This window comes from Poecilia latipinna, unplaced genomic scaffold (genome assembly GCF_001443285.1).
Source record: "Poecilia latipinna isolate Pla-1442-1.1 unplaced genomic scaffold, P_latipinna-1.0 Scaffold537, whole genome shotgun sequence".
Classification (NCBI taxonomy): domain Eukaryota; kingdom Metazoa; phylum Chordata; class Actinopteri; order Cyprinodontiformes; family Poeciliidae; genus Poecilia; species Poecilia latipinna.
In genome coordinates this window covers 63,796-83,311 of record NW_015113153.1, presented here as the reverse complement: position 1 = coordinate 83,311, position 19,516 = coordinate 63,796, and the positions used below count along the sequence as shown (strand labels likewise).

Genomic DNA, 19,516 nt, shown 5'->3' with positions numbered 1-19,516 from the left:
TTTTTTCTCCAACCAAAATGTCATTTTTATTCAAGATTTTATGCTTTTTAACCCTTTAATTAATTTAAGTACATTATTGTGACATTATTTTAATTTCTCCGGATTTTTTTCTCTACATTTGTTTGTATTTTGAACAGAAAACAATTAAATGATGAATAACTGAGTCAGTCTGCTGCCACCTGGTGGCCATCAGGAGACCAGCAGGCGGCAGCAGAGACAGTTTGGTCCAACATGACAACTAACTAACTAACTAACTAACTAACTAACTAACTAACTAACTAACTAACTAACTAACTAACTAACTAACTAACTAACTCACTCACTCACTCACTCACTCACTCACTCACTCACTCACTAACTAACCCAACATGTTAAAATTATTAGTTTTTTTCTGTTTTTGTCACTAAAGATGAAATAACTGAAATAAAACTGACGTGTTTCCACCATGACGCTGGAAGCGGCTGAGATCAGAGAGACGTTTCACCAGAACCAGAACAGGTCCGGACCCGTCCTGGTTACCGGGCCCCAGGTGTGACAGCAGAACCTCCGTCTTCAAGTCCGGACCTGAACCCAGTTCAGTCAGTCCGCCTTAACTCAACCCGCGGCTCAGTAGCAGCTCCGTCTTAAGGTGGAAGTGTTGGATAACGGGTCCGAACACGAGGAGGTCCGACCCAAACACCCACCGAACCTCCATTCCGTCTTGGATCAGAACTCCACTGAGCTAACAGGCCCTCAGCATGATGCCACCTCCACCGAGCCTGCTGCTTCTCAGCCCGTCCATCTGGACTTTGCAGGTTCCTGCAGGGCCGGTCCAAACCTGCACAGGGCCGTGGGCCCGGTTTGGGATCCTGATGATAATATTGATTATTGCAATCAGCAGTCAGGTTATCAGATCAAAACGTCTCCAGCTTCACTAAGAGCAACAAAACAACCAGGAAGAAATTAAAGACAAAATGTTATGCAAGAAGTTTTGTCTGGTTTATTATCTTTGGTTACAAAGAGTTAAAAAATAATAAAGCTGATACATAAATAATTTAAGAAATGGCTTAAAAACAAATTTAAAGATGAATAATTATTAAAATCATGTAAACAGTGGAAATACTGTCCATAAATTCAACATATCTCAGGATAATTATAAATCCAACATTTACATCAACATTAAATCTACTCAGACTTTTCACATCAAAGAAAATATTCTGCATTGAAAAAAATCTCCAGATTTTCAGGTTTTTGTTTTATTTATTTCTATCTGTAGATAGTTTTTTATTATCTCCATGTTGGGGAATATTTTTCTAATGTGCTGTGGGATTAATAAATGCTGTTCTGTTCTTTTATCATTTTTTGATCAATTTTATTTTTGAAGAGAAAAAAATCCTGCATTTTATTTCTAGTTTTATGTTTTAAAACTTGTTTGAAAAAAAAAAACTTTCACAAAAAGATAATTATCTTCTGTGGCAAATATTGAAATTGCAAAATGAAAAAAAACCCCTTATATTTACTGAAATCTACTGAATGTCTAATTTATAAAAATCAGATAATTTCCAACCTGATTACATAAAAATAGAAATAAATATGAATTTATAATAACTCTGAAAACCTTTAATCTGACTTAATAAGAGCAGAAGAAGAAGAAACAGCAAAGAAAGACCTTAATAATAAAGAGCAAATAATCCAAAAAGAACCAGAACCAGAACCATGGTAGTTGTTACAGATTAGATCTCAGAGGAATCTCTCTGGATTACCCAGCAGGTTAGTCGGTTCAGTTGTTGCAGACGAGTCCAGAACCGGTTAATCATTAACCCACAGAAACACGTCCGCTCTGGTTCTGGACTCTAAACTTAAACCTGAAATATTCCAACATTTAGCATAAAAACTCAGTGATGTCGTTTAGAAAACATTCAGCCTGCAGGATGTTGTGACGTCACATTACTGATTTTGTGGCGCCTTTTTCAAAACGTTGCAACATTTTTGTCATAGACTTCAAAAACTTAAATTGCTGCACAAAGCCTTTCCAAAAAAAGACAGAATGTTAATATTATTAGTACTTAAAGTACAGATAACATGTTTAATGTTCCTGAAACAACATCGTTGATGTAAATAAAATAATGTCCTGGGGAATTATGGAAGAAAAACAATAATCCCATGTTGGTTGTTTAGTTGATACGACTGGAAACACAGGAAACAAATTCTACAGAAAAGCTCAAAATGTTTGTAGTGTCAGGCTTTCATCTTACAGGTTTGTCTTTGAAGAGAGGACATGAAACAGGAAGTTAAGTTAGAAAGTGATTGGTCAGAATGCAGCCGAGTTGCTGTGATTGGTCAGAAAAGAAGGAAAAACAGGAAACGTAAAGCTGATTGGTCAGGTTTGTGGAAAACTTGCAATGACTTTTGAAAATTGTAAGTTTATGGAAAATTTGTGAATGATGATTGAATAGTTGTGATCTGAACATCAGAACAACAAACTGTGAAACAGTAAAACTGGAATAACTTCACCAACACCATCTTATTCTCACTCGCGGTACGTTTGGCTTTTCTGAAAAATATGCCAAAGGGGACAAAGAAACATGTTTGCCAAATAATCTCTGATGTGATTTCTGATCTGTGCCTTACCAGAGGCATGAAACATTTCAAACCTCTCTCCATTTCCTGAGGTGTGTGTCCATTCTAGTTATAAACTTCTACCTTCTGCAGCCATGCATAGCATCAAAATCTGATGAAAATAAGCTTCATCCTGGTTAAACCAAACTGACTTTGTCCTTCATGTTAAAGGTTCAATCAAAATGTTCCTGCCAGTTGGATGGAAACGTAGCGAATGTCCCTGAAACGTCCTCTGTCCTTCTCCAGATTCTGGTTGCTACATAGATTTTAAAGTGTTAGAATTTTAATGCATTTAAGCACTTTATTGTTTTATTTTTTTATTTTTTACAAACATCGGTTCCACCCAGAATTTTAGCGTTTCTGGTACGCCTGAACATCTGACGCACAAGCTACATCCGCTAACAGCGATGGCCGACGAAGCCTCTTCATTTCTGCTTCTGATCGATCTGATGGGACGCTGAAAAAACTATTGTTGAGTTCAAGTTGTGCTAAAATGAGTTAGCATATCAATGCTAAACATGTAGCAGCTAATGCTAATGTCAGCATCCACAGTCCATTTTCCTGAAGAAGCTCCATGAATGATCAGGACTTCCTGAAACTCTGGAAAGACGAACTTTGAAGAACTGAAGAATTAAAAACTATAAATATCTTTGCTTTTCAGCTGTTTATGTCTGTTTATTCAATAATCTACCAGCAAAAAGAAGTTTTGAATTGAAAATGTTGCTGATTTTGTTGATTAACTGCGATTAATGAACTACAGAATGAGCAATTAACCTGATTTCTCCGTTTTATCAGGACTCTGGTGTTTCACATGTTGGTTCCCTTAAGATTCAGCATCTGATTGACTTCTGTTCATTCAGTCATTGAGCAGGAAATTTGGGTTTTGAATTGAAAATGTTATCACATGTGGTTTGATTAAAATGAAATTAACTTGGTTAATAATTTCCACCACTAGTTTTCATATGTTTGTTGTCAGTCAGTAACGGAGCAACAGTTCCTCTAAACTCAGAGAAAACTCAATAAGCCGACTAAAATAATTGCATTTCAGTCAAATATTCAACCTGATGACTAAACCGTGTTGATGTTTCTGCACAGAAAGCCTTAAGGTGCAGTACCAGCTGCAGCCTGCAGGCGTCACCAACAGGACTGCGGTGTGCCTGTGTGGGTACAGTGTTTCCATTCAGACGGTGCAACAGTGTAGGTTTGGCATTCCTGCCCCCCATCCACTCCTTATCTGCCGTCTCAGTCTGTCCCCCTTCCGACGCGCCCCCGCCCCCCGCCGGCCCACACACACCCAGATCAAACACTCCTTTGATATGTGATGGCCTTTATTTGTGTGTGCATGTGAAGGGGGGTGGAAGGCGTTTCCATACCGTAAAAGTACAGAGGCTTTCTTTTCCCTCCAAATTGTTTCTGGTGGATCCAGGTTGGAGGAAGTCGGGTTATAAATGAGGCCTGGAGGCTGTAAAACGGCCCAAAAGGACAATAAAGACAGGAAGGAGGAGCTGGCCTAAAGAATCAGCTTTTTAAAAATAAAAACATACTCGAAACATTTACAAACTGGACTTTAAGCTTTTCTAGGGTCAAAATGTGTCGTCCTTTAAAGGTCAGAGAAGAAACGACGTTTCTTCCTTTCATTTTTCAGAATAAAAGTCTCCTAAATGTGACAGAGATGGAGTGTTGGCTGAAGGATGAGGGGTCAGTGTGTTTCCAGGTGACCTTTAGTCTCCTGCCTGGCCTTCGGGGTGTGAAGGCGGCGCTGCGCGTCTGCAGGTGTGAAGGTGGAAACATGGAGGCTGCAGACAAAGAGCTGCTTTTGTTTCTGCCATGATGCAGATGAAGGGCCTCTGAGCTGCTCCTGAAATGGCGCCTGCTGAGGGAAGCAGGCTGAGCGGGAGCAGCCAAAGCCCGGAGTGGAGTCCGGCTCAGCCTGGATCCGGAGTCAAACCTGGTTTCACGTGTTTCACCTAAATAAAAATCTACTTTCTCATCCTGACAACATCGTTTCCCTCTAAAACCGGAGCCAGGAGCTTTATTCATGCTGATAGACGCAGAGATCTCACATTAAACCTTAAAGTTTGTGGATTTGGATTAGAAAATGAAAGCATGTCAGAGCTGCTGACTCACAGCAGACTGAATAAACAACAGTTAGAGTTCAGTCAAACAGGAAGATTATTTCAGATGGTCAACATGATAACCAGGAGCAACGGGGGCAACGTTGAAACATTTATTCAGAGAAGAAAGCTGAAGGTCATTAGTCCAGATCAACTGTTCCAGCAGAAAACTTTAACATTTATTCATTTAATGACTATTCAGTAATAAATCTACACTAATCAGATTAGCTGAGCATGACGGCTGATAACCGGTGAGTCAAACAGCAGCCAGTTTACTAAAAGTCAAAATAATAAAAGTCCACAAAGACCTAATCTTTAGAAAACTTTAAGTTTTAGGGCGACAGTTAGCTCAACTGTGTCTTTATTAGAACCATTAAACTTCCTGCAAAGCTACGCTAGCTGTTCCCAAAGTTTTTAAGTTCAACAATTAAATTTGAACTTAATAAATACCTAGAAGCTAAAAAGAGATAAATGAGTTGCAATTCTAAAATATGCAGCTTAAATTAGCATGAGGACTGAGAGCAGGAAAACAAATAGTAGTTAGCTCCAAAGCTACACAATAAGAGCCTGCAAATAAAAGTATCATAATTTGATTTAATCTCCCCAAACTTAAAAGTTTTGGAACAACAGTCAGCTCAGCTATGTTTTTACTAGGAAGCTAACCCTTTTTCCACAAATAAAATGCAACTTGATAAAAAAGAGGTAAAAACATAAATGAGCTGTAGTTTTAAAAATCCATGCTTAGCTTAGCATAAGAATTTATAACGGGTAAAACGTATTGTAAGATAATTTAGCTGCACAGTAAAAGTCTAAAAACTTTGTTGATTAACATAAAGTTTATTTAATCTAGATGAACTAGATGAATTCTCTGTAAGGCCAGTTTAAATCCAGTTAGTATGATGGCATGTGTCTTTAGCCAGTGTTAGCTAAGCTAGGTAGTAAAATAAGCTAGCTGGTTAAAATTGAAAATGACAAATAAACAGATGATGAAATGGGCAAAATAAAAGGAAAAGTAATAAAAGGTCAAACTATTTGACCTAAAACTAGAGAGGACTTCTTCAGTTACAGCTACAATTCTTAAAATAAGCAACTATTAGATTAATGTGGCTGAAGAACTGATAGCTGGGGAAACAGTATTAATAAGACTTCAATGTTTTATTTTCACCAGTTATACATCCATTTTCTTACACCCAGATCCCAGTGGGGTCAGGTGCCACTCCAGAGGTCAACGGGTGAGAGGCGGGGTCACCTGGACGGGTCACCAGTCCATCACAGGGCCACACAGAGACAGACAGGACAAACAACCAGGTACACTCAGACCTACTCAGACCAATCAACCTGGCAGTCATGTTTCTGGACTGTGAGGAAGCCGGAGAACCCGGACAGAACCCACCATGCAAACTCCATGCAGAAAGACCCGGGCTGGAAATCGAACCCAGAACCTCCTGGCGGCAAAGCAACAGAGCTACCTGCGCAGCCTTCCACCAGGTTAGCTATGCTAAATTACACTAACAAGCTAAACTTTAACTTGGTGAATAAAAAACTGTTACTTTTGAATAAATGACCCTATGGCCTAAAAATTGGTTTCAGAAATGTAAATGGTAAAATATTTATGGTGGATTTTGTTTTGATTCTAAAGTTTTTATTGGTGCATTTAGTGTTTATATTCCAGGGAGGAAACCTGATTTAATCTGATGCGTCTTTATGAATTAAACATGATAAGATGAAGATCTTATCATGACCATAGTAATGACCAGATGAATTAGTTTATAACAGGGGTGTCAAAACTTTTTAGATCGTGATCCAAAACTGTCAGCTGAAAAGTTATATAATAAAGTCACAAGAACTACAATTAATCTTTTGCCATCAATTAAAAAACAAAAAAGAAAATCAAGATTCTATTCTCAGCAACTAGGATTTAGGTCACTGTTTCTTTAAGAAGCTTCATTTAGCCAAGTTTAATGATCTCATGTTCCAGTGGATGTAATCCTGAAATTAAAGCGAAAACAAAATGAAATACTTTATGTTGGACCTAATAATTTTTTTCCCAAAAGTATAAATAAAGTTTGCATTTGCATCAACTAATTCAATTTGATTCAGTTTGTTTATAAAGTTTCATTTCATAACAAACTTTACAGTTTAATCACATTCATTCAAACTCAACAGTTTATTATTATTATTTAAACTAGTTTATAAAGTTTCTATCTGAGGAAACCAATGCTTTGTATCGTTCTTGAATTGTAGTTGGCGGCCGCACTGACTAAGTCTGTGGGCCACAAAGAGCCCCCGCCCCACACTTTGGACACCTTAGAACTTCCTCTGCTGCTGAGAAAAACAGAAGAATCGTTTATTCTGAAAGCAGAAGTTGGTGTGAAACGAGGATCAACGGTCCAGGTGGCAGAAAGAACAAATTAAAGCGTTTTAAAACTCTGCAGTTCCTCATGAGGACCGACTGGCTTCCAGGCCTCACTTTAACACTGACAGCTTCCTGGCTGCAGAACCGGGTCGCCTGGTTCTGGATCAGAACCGGCCTCCTGCAACAACCAGAGGGAACTTCCTGTTAACTCTGTTGCTGGGCGGCTCAGAGGAAATGAAAGCTAAAGATGCAAAACAGGTTTCAGATCCACTTCTGTCAAAGGTCGACATGAACGAGTCCAGAACCGGAGAGGTTCTCCAGAACCGGAGAGGTTCTCCAGAACCGGAGAAGCTCTACAGAACCAGAGAGGTTTTGGACATGGGACAGAACCAAAACATTTCTCTGATGGTTTTTATCAGCTCCTCCAGAGCTGCTGCTCTCTGGGGACAAACCTTCACCTCCACCGGAGGGAAAATCCCACCGAGAGAGGAGGAAGAAGAAGAAGAAGAAGAAGAAGAAGAAGAAGAAGAAGAAGAAGAAGAAGAAGAAGAAGAAGAAGAAGAAGAAGCGTTTGAAGCTGAGTAACTGCAGGTTGTTGTTAGAGTCGGTTTGAGTCGTTCTGCAGCTGATTCAGCAGAGCAGGAGGCCGACATGAAGAGACATGATGCTCCATCTGTCACTGTCAGCTTCTCCTCCCAGACACACACACACACACACACACACACACACACACACACACACACACACACACACACACGCCCTCTCTCAGCAGAGCCAGTAAGTCTGCCTCTCTAAAAATACGGGAGTCGCCCTCTGAGACCGGGAGGAAGCCGAGTCCCTCCCCGCTGGAGGATCAGGAGAAGTTCCCTCTGACCAAACATGGAGGAAGAGGAGAAGGGCGAGGAGGAGGAGGAGGAAGAGCAGGAGGAGGAGAATAAACAGCAATAATAATGAGGGCCGTTGCAGCAACATGGCGTCTGATCTCTGGGAGATTTTATTGATATGTGGAGATTTTTAATGAGTTTGTTTTTCATTTTTTCTTCCCTCCTTCTCCCGCCTCATTTCCTCTGAACTCCCTGCAGACCGCCGTCCGACTGTCCCTCCGTCGGTCGGCCATCGGCTCCGGTAGCAGGTCCCCCAGGGCCGCAGAGAGGGGTGGGTCAGGGGGCCGGGCCCCCGGGGGGCGGCGTCTCATTAGAGCAGAGAGTCCTCCACCAGTCACACAATAAACCACCAATAACTCATCACAGAATGTTTATTTACATCTTAAATTATTATATATATGTTTAAATTAGTTTTAAAAAGTAAACTTTACATATAAAATATGAATTAAATAAATACAATGCATTAAATTGTGATGGAAAATATATCATAAGAATATAAAAATATGAATAATATTTACAATTAAGAGTCAAATATTCATCAGTAATATTTATTAATTCAAAAATTAATTCATTAATTTATTTTCACGATTTTAAATAACTATGATATTTATTTTTTTTTTATATAAAAAAACTTTTATAAAATTATTTCAGATTATTTTTTATTTCCATTTTCTGAATAATTTTCATTAAAATTTTGAAATTAATGTGGCTGTATTTTGCTCTTAATTATGTTTCTGTTTTTTCTGCTCCTAAAGAAACACAAGTGAAGGTCAAAGGTCAAATTTATACGTCTGCAGAAGAAGAAAACCACAAATTATTGTGAAAATAATTCATGAAAACAATAACAAAACATTACAATTAAAAAAATACATTTCAAAGAATTATGTTAAGAAATTTGTTGTTATAATGAATTTAAAATATTCATTAAATCAGTTCTGTCTGCAGAATGTTTGGTTCTGGACAGTGACCCAGATTACTGGGCCAGGAAGCAGCAGAACTCTATGGTTCTGTTCAGTTTTATCAGCGGAACTGAGCAAACATTAGCTAATATAGCAGATATTACCGGAGGACGTTTTGGTGCTAAAATTAATCAAATTGTTACATTTATATTCATGCTCTTACTTTGAAGTTCAGTTTCCTCCGTTCAGACTGGAGCAGAGGGATCTGGAATCAGCAGCACGCTCTGCTGCCCCTAGAGGTGGATCACTGTAATAGCACCCTGGATGTTCTGATCTGGTTCTGGACGGTGAGGTCCAGGCCGGGCTACAGGGGGTTTAGGGGCGATTGGGTTCTGGTTCTGCTGGAGGATTTGTTCCTCTCCACTGTCACCACATGCTTTCACAGGAGGAAAGTGATGAGATCCAGTTGGATGAGTTTCTTCTGATCGATTGACACCAGAACCAGAAATGATCTGGACTTTATAGAAATGTAGATTTACATTTGAATCGTTTTAAGATCTAAAATTATCCTGAAATGTTTCACTAACTGAGATTTTTTTTACAGAATAAAACATTTTTTTCCAGAAAATCTTTCAGTTCTGGTTTTTATCAGAACTTTGTCAGATCCAGAGCAGCTACTGCAGCGCCACCTGCAGGGCAGAGCAGGTCTGTGACACACACACACACACACACACACACACACACACACACACACACACACACACACACACACACACACCTGCAGGGACAGAAATAACCGGCTGTTCTGTGTTTTTCTCCATTTTAACTCGGGTTCCTGCAGCAGATCCAGTTCTGCTGGTTCTAGATGGAGAGCTGATGTCAGACAAGCCTTTTTGGGTCGGGTCGGGTCGGGTTCTGGGGGATGGGAATGAGGAAGTGTGTGTGAGCTGCAGGAGTCGGCCTGCAGGCCTGAAACTCGTCGGATCACTTCCTGTTTTTGTCTGCAGCAGAAAACAGGAAGTGAGGAACGGCAGAGAGGGAGTGGGTTCCCTCCAGGTTCTGGACGGTTCTGGATCCGGATCAGGTTTCTCAGTCAGCTGCAGCTCTTTGTTCTGCTGACAAGATCAGATCTAAAATAAGAACAACCAGAACCGGAACGTTTTGGGTTCTGCAGACTGAGCGAGTCCAGAAACACTCTGGCTCGAAGCAGGAAGTGATCAGAGGTTTTCACTTCCTGGTTTCCTGTTTGTCTCGTTTCAGGTTCTGATCATTAAATCTAATTAATTATTAATAAAAACAAATAAACACAACATTCAGTTTTTATTTTATTATTATAAAATAATCCAAACCTTTTGAAGGCCATAGCATTGACTTTGACTAGGCCACTCCAGAGTCAGAGGAGGAGCTGCTGGTGTGTTTTGGATCAGAACCCGGTTGAAGACACCATGCTGCCACCACCGTGCTCTGCTGTGTGATCAGTCAGAATATTTTCCCAGAAGTCTTTGGGATTATCAGGATGTTGTGGATGTTTCCCTCCAGTCTCCTTCTGATGGTGGAGCGTGACCTCTGACCTCCAGGTTCCCTCTTAGCAGTTTCAGATCAAACAGATTTTAAAGTCAGATAATAAATCTATTCAAACCAACCTGCTGAATATTCACACCCTAACTCACCTGGACACTAGTGTCACTGTGGATGACCTTTGACCTGCTCTGGTGTAACTCACTGGAGGGTTTTCCAGCAACAGTTTCCTGGTGAAGGTTTAGACTTTGACTAGGTCATTCCAATCCTTCCCTTTGTTTTTGTCAGACCCTCAGAAGTGGAGCAGGCCCACAGCATCATGCTGCCACCACCATGTCTGACTGCAGCGGGGAGCTTCTGAAATGTTTCCCCTGAAGCATCATCAGGAGGTTCTTCTGGGTTCTTCTGGGTCAGCAGCGGTTCTGGTCTTGGTCCTCGACATGGAGGCCATTTTTGTTTCGTTGAGTCATGACCTCTGACCCCTGCAGAGGTCATGATAAAAGTCACATCGTCTGCAGCAGCGTTGGTACCTGAAAAGTTGCTGGTTTGACTCCCAGCAGGTTCTGCAGCGTTGGACTCGGGTCTCTGAACTGGGCCACTGGGCCACCTGGTTCTGGTACTGGTTGGTCCCAGGAGGTTGTGCAGCGTTAAGCAGGTTAATTATCTGGATCACAGGAAACTGAACAGAACCATTCTCCCAGAGACGGATGGGTCGAACAGAACCAGAACCTTTAACCTCATTAGAAACCTGCTCTCTGGTTCTGATCCAGGATCAGCTAATTAAAGCATCATTTTCATTACTCGATGTTGTCAGAAAACCTTAATGTGAAAAACCCGAAAAGAATAAAAGTTCTGCTCAGACCCGGTTAGTTTTGACTCCATGAGCCTATTTGGTCGGGTCGCTAAACACCTAAAGCTAATCATTTAAGGTACTGTGTCTTTAAGAAAGTTTGGCTCACTCTGATTGGTCAAGAAATGACTGGGGCCTTCAGATTTGTTATAAAAAGTTTTTGGTGTTCTGATTGGTTAATAATAATATTACAAATGTAAATATGCTGCTTCTGTATAAAACTGAAAGAACATGAAGATAAAGCAACTTTTCTTCCTTCCTCCACTTTTCTTCTGTTCATCCTGTCTGTGCTGAGAGCCATTGATTTGGTGGCAGACTCCCCCTAGTGGTCTGGAGGATTCTGTTTTCAGGAGTGACTTTGCAGAGTTTAATACTTGCTGTTATTTCTTGCAGCGTTTTTTGTTTGGGAGTTTTTTGGGGTATTTTCTTTTTTTGGGAGGTTTTGAAGTTTGCATCATTCATATGTTTGAAGCGCAGTTTACACCTGCTGACCTCCACAGTTCTATAAATTCATTTCAAATTAAACATTAAGTTAGATAAATCAGTAAATAAAATTATAAAGAACAGATCATATTTACAACTAAAAAAATTAGTTATATAATACAAATAACAAAATAGAAAATTTCTTTAATGGACTTTAAAGAAGAAATGCAACAAATATATCAACTAAAAATAAAAGTAAATAAGTGATGCATGAAATATTAAATAAAAATGAAATATTTCTTAATGTATGAGCAGGTATTTAAACATAATGAAGGTGGTTGTGATAATAATCGACTGATGTTTCTGCTTCAGTGGAGCGCCCCCTGCTGGCCGCACACAAACAGCATCCTGCTCCGGCCGCTGACGACACTGCAGAGCTGCCCTGGCAACCGAACAGCAGCCCGTCGCCCTGGCAACCAGCCCAGATTGAGAGTCACCACCGGAGTGAGGTCAGTGTTTCCATGGCGACGGAACAGATGAGCGGTAATCCGTCCTTGTTTGTGAACAGTGAAAACAGGATGGGAGGGGGCGGGGCCAGTCTGGTCACGTGACCCCGCCCCCTCTGAGCAGCAGCTGCAGCAGCACTGCAGATCCTGCAGGAACATGACGGAGGTCAGACCGCAGCTCCGCTTTTCACCTTCAGCTCCTCTCTGACGTTCAGCAGCTCCTTCACCTTCATTCACAGTTTTGTGTGTTTATTACAGAAACACAAACATCCAAGCGTTTTAATGAAAACATTAAAGCGGCGGCTGCAGTTCCTCCAGCCGCCACCAGATGCTGCTAAAGAGTCTGGATCTGTGACCAAAGCGGTAAATAAAGGTTAAAGCCAGAATAAGAGCAGCTGACCTTCCCTCCAGAACCAGCTGTGGTTCTGGTTCCGATCAGTAAGCTCTGCTGGTCATTTATCAGGAGGACCCAGAACCAGAACCGGGTCGTGTTCTAACAGACTGCAGCTGCTGCTCATGACTCCAGCGGGACATTCATCATCTCTGACTCCAGTTTTTTCCTCTCACCCCCCCCATCAGTCCCTCTTACCCCTTCCTCCCCCGTTTCTTGCCCCCCTGCCTCTCTTTTCCTTCTGGCATCTTTCAAACCGCGTCCTGGCCTCTGATTGGTCGCTTCAACAGGCTTGGCGTGAGGAGGCGTGAAGCCGCAGCCAATCAAATGTCGTCTCCGTCTCCCAGCCCCCTCTTGCCTTTTTTCTGCCCCCTCCATGAATATTACCCCCCCTCCTCTTCCCTTTGAATAAAAAAATCCTCTCTGAGCTGTAAATCTGCCCCCCACACCTTCCTCCTCCTCCTCTTTCTCATGCAGAAGCGGAGCAGCTTCCCAACATGGCGGCTGCTTTGTGTCACTCACACAATGGAGGCCGCCCCTTCTCCTCTGCTCCCCCCCCCCCCGGCCCCGTGGGGGTGCGGGTTTCTGGTTGCAGCAGCAGCAGCTCGGCCTATAAATAACTCGGCAGCCATTTTGTGTTGTCTCTGCCCTGTAGAGGAAGGACGGAGGAAGAGGCACACCGGGGACAAAGACGGTGACGTCACGGCCCCGTCAGCATCTAGAGGTTCTGACCCCGTCCCGGTCCAGTTGGTCTGGGGTCTCAGAGGACATTTGGATTCATGTGTGTGTGTGTGTGTGTGTGTGTGTGCGCGCAGCAGATGCTCTTCAGCTGAGAACATGTTCAGCTTTTCCTTCAATCTTGTTCTGTTCCAACCCAAACCTCACTAACTTACAGAAATGAGTTTTTATTTTTAGATATCTCTGAATAGTGTGGCATGCATTTGTTTTCTTCCCTCTTGAGTCAGAACTCTGTAGAACCTCCTTTAGGCAGGTTCAATACTTTGCTGTTAGCGAGTCTCACACTGTCATCATTTAATGGTTAGCATTAGCTTTCACCAATTTTAACATGCTTAGCTTCCGACGTTTTTTTAGTGGTTTAGAATTAGCATATTTTTTTGTGCATATTTTTTATGCATTTAGCGATTTAACTTCTAATTTTTTGTGATTAGCAGTTCAGCATTAGCTCCTGCAAATGTTTTCTATTCTGGTAAATTATAAGCTGCTACTGCAGCTAGGTTTTGGTTAGCTGTGCTCTGTACATATAATTTCTATGGCTGTTTCGCATAATGACTCAGACAAACTGAGCTGCTTGTGTCAGAGGATGATGTCACTAGGAGCTTTTTTCTGATTCAATTAATATTTTATTGTGATTTTATGACGTTTTTCTGGCGTCGTCTTTATTCTGATAACTGAAAACTCATAGCATAGCTCTGATACTCCGTCATATAACTCAGAAGACTGAAATAAACACTTTTTGGAAATATTTTCTGTCATTTGTAATTTTCTTTTTAGAAAAGACAGAAAAATAAAAATCTGATCTGGTGCAAAAAATTAGATTTTATTTTTAATCAAACCAGGAAGAAAACTCTGGTTTCTACCAGCTCCAGGTGAATTATTGGTCTTCATAGGAACCGTTCTCCTCCAGCCGGACACCATGAATAATGAAAGGTCAGGAGCTGCTGCCCCACTGCATTCTGGGGTTTGTAGTTTTATCCCTCAGCCAGAACTACAACCAACCAGTGAATCAAAGTGATGTCAGCGGCTAAACGTGACACACAACCAAATATGGAAATCCTGTGTGAGGCTGAAATATAAGACATTATATTTAGAACCAGTTAAATCAACAGAACCACCGGCCCGTCTGGTACCGACCAGAACCCGGTCCAAACCCAACATGGAGGAATCTGGTTCTGATTTAACTGATGATTTCATTTCAATTCTATAATCTTGAGTTAAGAACAAATCTGGACCCGACCAGAACCAGAACCAAATGGACCTGGTCTGTAGAGCATTTATCATCATTTGAGTGATTAGAACTGATCCAGTACCAGAATAACAACAGAACCGGGTCGAGAAAATGTCAGAACCGGTCCAGAACCCGGCGCTGCTTTCAGGGTGGTTCTGTAGAACTTCTGGGTCAGGTTCAGAACCCCTTTCATGGGTCAGAGTAAACCAGGCCTTCAGCTCCAGTGCAGCCCAACAGAACCAGATTTGGACCCGGGTCCTGGCAGAACCAGGACGGATCGTCAGTCCAGGTGGAGTCCGTCCTGCTGCTGGAACCGGATCAGAACCGGCCTCTTGGTCCGGTCCGGTTCTGTAAAGAAGTCCGACTGAGATTCCTCTGTCTATGAACGGAACTTGCATCAATCTGGGTCGGGTTTATCTGAGTGGAACCAGCACACCGGGTTCTGAGGCCGAGTTTGGGTTCTGATCGGGACGGAGAGGGGGATGATGGGAAACGGGTGCTGAGGAAGAGGAAGATGATGAAGAGGAGACGTCTTACTTCTTGGACAGCGACAGCCTGAAACAGAGACAGGAGAAGAGGTTCTGGTTCTGACCCGGTAAGATGGGCCTGCTGGAGCGGACCGGACTCACGTGAAGCTGTCTCGGTCTTGCAGGTTGAGCACCAGGCTGTCTGCGTTCAGGTACACTCGGTTCTGGGACTGCGCCACCTGCAGGACGGACACAGACGGGTCAGAACCAGAGCCAGGTTCTGCAGAACCCTGCAGGTATCGGGTCAGGAGAATGGTTCACTTTAATGAGAAAAGATCTGAATAGTGTGAAGTGTGCCTGTTCATCTGTCCTCAGCCTCCTTTAGAACCTGGATCTCCTCTGGTTCTGGTCTAAGGTTCTTGTGCAGAACCACCAACGTCACCATGGAGACCAGAAACCCAGCAAAGAAGGTTCTGGTTCTGGAGGAGCAGCAGAGATGACAATCTGCTGAAACTTTTATTGTGCGGTTTGAAAACCTTGTGGTGGCAGCATCATGCTGTGGGGAGCCTGAACACTCAGCCAGAGATACTATGGGATGGCCTAGTCAAAGTAAGGAACCAAATCCAGCTGAGAATCATCAGTGGTAAAATTTTAAGAAGAATGTTCTCCATCCAGAGTCAATATAAATGCAAGCCACACTTTTCAGAATTTTACCCATGATAAAATATAAAACCCGTTTGGATTTTCTTCTTCTCTGGTTTGAGTCGACCTGCTGCTTCCTGTTTCTTATCCTCCATCTTTAAAAACTTCAGCTGTTGCCGGGCAGATTAACTCTGTGCTGCAGGTTCTAACCTGCTCTGATGGTGACAACCAGAGGTCAAAGGTCAGAGCACACCGCAACAGAAGCTGAAACGAGACCGATTCCTGGAGGTTTGTCGCCCTCTGGTGGCCGTCTGTCATCAGCTGAAGGATCAGAGCTGCTGGAGGGAGCAGAACGGACCTCCAGAACCTCCAGAGCCTCCAGAACCTCCAGAGCCTCCAGAACCTCCAGAACCTCTCGAGCCTTCAGAACCGTTTAATCAGAAACTTTCATGTTTTTATTGGGATTTAAAGCGAGTCCAGATCAGAGGAAACTCAGCAAGAACCAGAACCGGTTCTGATAAAACCCTGGAGGTGATGCTGCTTAGTTTACCAAGCTGGTTGCCATGGTTACCTGCAGCTCCCCCCACCCCCCATCAGGTGAGTGTGTGGAGCCTGCAGCTGGTCTGGACCAACAGGAAGTTCTGCTGGGTTCTTACCGTCTTGGCGATGTTCTGGGCTGCCCGGATCTTCCGGAGCTTCAGGTAGCCGGGGTTCTTCGTCACTGCCAAGCCCAGCTGGCACACACACACACACACACACGCACACACACGCGCGCGTGCACACACACACACACACACACACACACACACACAGGGAGAGAGAGAGAAACACACACACACAGAGTCAGGTGGGTCGGACAGTAAAGGTTTCTGCACGCGCTCAGATGGAGACAGGAAGTGTAAACAGTAAAACTGATCATAAAGTTAATTTAACTCTTCTAGTTTCTAATCGGATCAATAATAGATCAGCTCTTCTTCTTCTTCTGTGGTTGATGTGGAAACTTTTTAATAAAACATCCAGGAATTAAATCACAGATTAACTGAATTATCAGGCCGAGGTCAGCAGAAAGGTGAGGTTACCATGGTAACAGATTTTCTACTGCATCATTTCACATCACTGTAATCATTTCTATCTTCATAACTGTAAAGGCAATATTTACACTTAAATTATTAACCATCAATCCAGTAAAAGGTTTTCATTTAAAGCAGAATTGGACTAGACCAGTAAAAGTGTTTAAAGTTCTTCAATGAATTGAAATTTAGACTTAAAAACATTTCAAGATCAAACAAATGAAAAGACGAAAGAGGAAAATCTACATAAGTGCAAATATTTTAACGTTGTTGAACGTTTCACTATGTTTACAACATTTTTCTTTCTAATTAATTATTTTGGAACAATTCTTCTGCATCAGATCACGATCCGACGATCCGTCTGCAGCCGAGAGGCAGAGCGCTGATCGCATGAGAGTTTATCGCAACGTGAGACAGTTTATCGCAACGTGAGACAGTTTATCGCAACGTGAGACAGTTTATCGCAACATGAGACAGTTTATCGCACAGGTTCCCGAAGTGTCGGGCGCGCCCCCTAGGGGGGTGGCGTGACATTGCAGGGGGGGCGGGGGGGGGCGGAAAGCCGTCTGGATGAAAAAAAAACAAAACAACAAAAACAAAACATGAACGTTGTATGCGCTGGGTTTTACCTTAGAATGGCCAACTCTCTGTTATTCCTGTCAGTTTGATACAGTAGAGGCTTCCACACTTCCCATATTTGTGTCCTCTGTCACTTTTATCAGCAGTTAAAACTGTTTAATCCGTTGTTAACATGTTGTAAACTGTTTTTCCGAGCCGCCTTTAAACGCAACATGAGCGCTACGACGCTCGCGCTGGGTTTACACCTGTGAAGGAGACCTGCTACTGCTGTGCGGAGCTATGCAGGTTTGTGTTAGAATCACGGCAGCAAACCAGCAAAATGCAAATAACTTTTCACAGTTTTTCCCTCCAAACTAACCGACTGAGTTGAGTAAAGCTGCTGGATGCAGGTAATGTTAGCTAAAAGATGACTAGCTAATATCAATACAGAACATTAAGCTTGCTAACAAGTAGCCTGCAGGCTACTGGTGTTGTCTATGTTCAGCTACGACTCATTTTGCCCCCAATAAAGTTGATCCCCCTGTAGGCCTGGAGCCGGGCTGAGTAGAACAGGGAGTCTCTAAGAATCCACAACTCCTTCGCTCACACATCGTTCAACCAGACAGCTATTTGTAATCCATGGGGGGGCAGAAATAGTTTGGGAACCGCTGGGGGGCCCAGGAGAAAAACTTTGGGAACTGCTGGTTTATCGCAACATGCGACGCATTTATGAGCTGTGATTCCATCAGCGGCTCTCTTTGCACAGTTTGAAGCATCGTATCATACACAGTGGATGGAAACTAAAAAATTTCAGAATAACTTCAATTTGGTCTTTCTGAAAGAGAGTTCAGAACTGGTCCAGAACTGGCCCTGACCCGGTCCAGAACTGGCCCTGACCCGGTCCAGAACCTGCTCTGACCCGGTCCAGAACCGGCTCTGACCCGGTCCAGAACCGGCTCTGACCCGGTCCAGCTCACCATCTTGGCGGCCTCCGCCTCGCCCTCAGCCTGGATGATCTTCTGCTTCTGCTCCTGCTTGGCCTTCTCCACATAGAACTGGGCCCGCTGCGCCTCCTGCTGGGCTGGAGGAGAACAACCAGAACCTCAGATCGAACCGGGCCTGCTGAGCCTGTGGAAGCGGCCCGGTTCCGGCCCACTCACCGACTTGTTTGGCCTCCACAGCGGCCGTGTACTCGCGGCTGAAGCTCAGCTCGGTGATGGCCACGTCGTCCAGGATGATGCTGAAGTCTTTGGCTCGCTCAAACAGCTCCCTGCGGATCAGCAGCGACACCTGCAGGACGGGACGGGCCGGAGGGAACGGGGCCGGATCAACACGACTGACTTCCTGCTGCCCCAGAACCAGCAGTCGGGTCGGCTGCACCTACCTGGGCCCTCTGGGTGATGAGCTGCGAGGCGTTGAACTTGGCCACCACGCTCTTCAGAACCTCGTTAACGATGGAGGGCAGAACCCGCTCATCGTAGTCCTGACCCAAACGCTGGTACAGAACCGGCAGGTTGGAGGCCAGCGGCCGGGACAGAACCCGCAGCGTCACATTCACCATCTGCAGGTCTGACAGAACCAGAACCAGAACAGTTAACCAAAGAGAACCAGAACCATTAACTAATCAGAACCAGAACCGTTAACCAACCAGAACCGACCCATTAACCAAAGAGAACCCGCAGCGTCACGTTCACCATCTGCAGGTCTGACAGAACCAGAACCAGAACCGTTAACCAATCAGAACCCGCAGTGTCACACTCCGCATCAGGTCTGACAGGCAGATGATTGGTTAATGACTAGTTCTGGTTGGTTGATCTGGTCAGTTTTGGTTCTGGTTAGTTAACGGGTCGGTTCTGGTACCAGACAGACCCCGACTGTCCAGATGAAGCAGGAAGATTAATTACTGAGATTAGGGCTGAAACGATTCCTGGAGTGGTTCGAGTCCCTCGAAGCTTCGTTAATTTATGTTTTATCATTTAGCGCTGCGCTGAATTATTATGCAGAGATGTTGACTGACTTGTCGCATAGATGGGACAACAGCGCTGTGTCCAAAAGTCTGCAATATAGTGAGGTGACATTCAGGAACAGTACAATTCATCTGCTCGTCTCTTTACTTATTAGATTGGACTGGAGTGTCGCTGAGAGCCGTTGTTCTATCAGATAGCCATACGCTGTCAGGATAGCATACATGCCTGCGCATGCGCATTAAGTCCGACCGTCAGAGGAGTTGTCAGTTCACCATACGCAGCAAGCTTTGACGGAAATAAGTCATTA

General features: G+C 43.3%; 1 protein-coding gene across 2 annotated transcripts in view; it reads right to left on the bottom strand.

Annotated features, from left to right (window-relative positions):
- Positions 1 to 14,076: 14,076 nt before the first annotated feature.
- Positions 14,077 to 19,516, bottom strand: part of LOC106952751 (prohibitin-2) — a 19,440-nt gene continuing 14,000 nt past the window's right edge. The window contains exons 5-10 of one of the 2 annotated variants that reach the window (XM_015041068.1): positions 18,627 to 18,811; positions 18,403 to 18,532; positions 18,220 to 18,323; positions 16,271 to 16,348; positions 15,135 to 15,211; positions 14,077 to 15,060 (exon numbers count right to left, since the gene is read on the bottom strand). In XM_015041068.1, the coding sequence (XP_014896554.1) occupies positions 15,039 to 15,060; positions 15,135 to 15,211; positions 16,271 to 16,348; positions 18,220 to 18,323; positions 18,403 to 18,532; positions 18,627 to 18,811 (596 nt within the window). In that variant the 3' untranslated portion in view covers positions 14,077 to 15,038. Of the gene's footprint in view, positions 15,061 to 15,134; positions 15,212 to 16,270; positions 16,349 to 18,037; positions 18,096 to 18,139; positions 18,324 to 18,402; positions 18,533 to 18,626; positions 18,812 to 19,516 lie in introns of those variants that run through there. The other variant, XM_015041069.1, reaches the window with a different exon arrangement.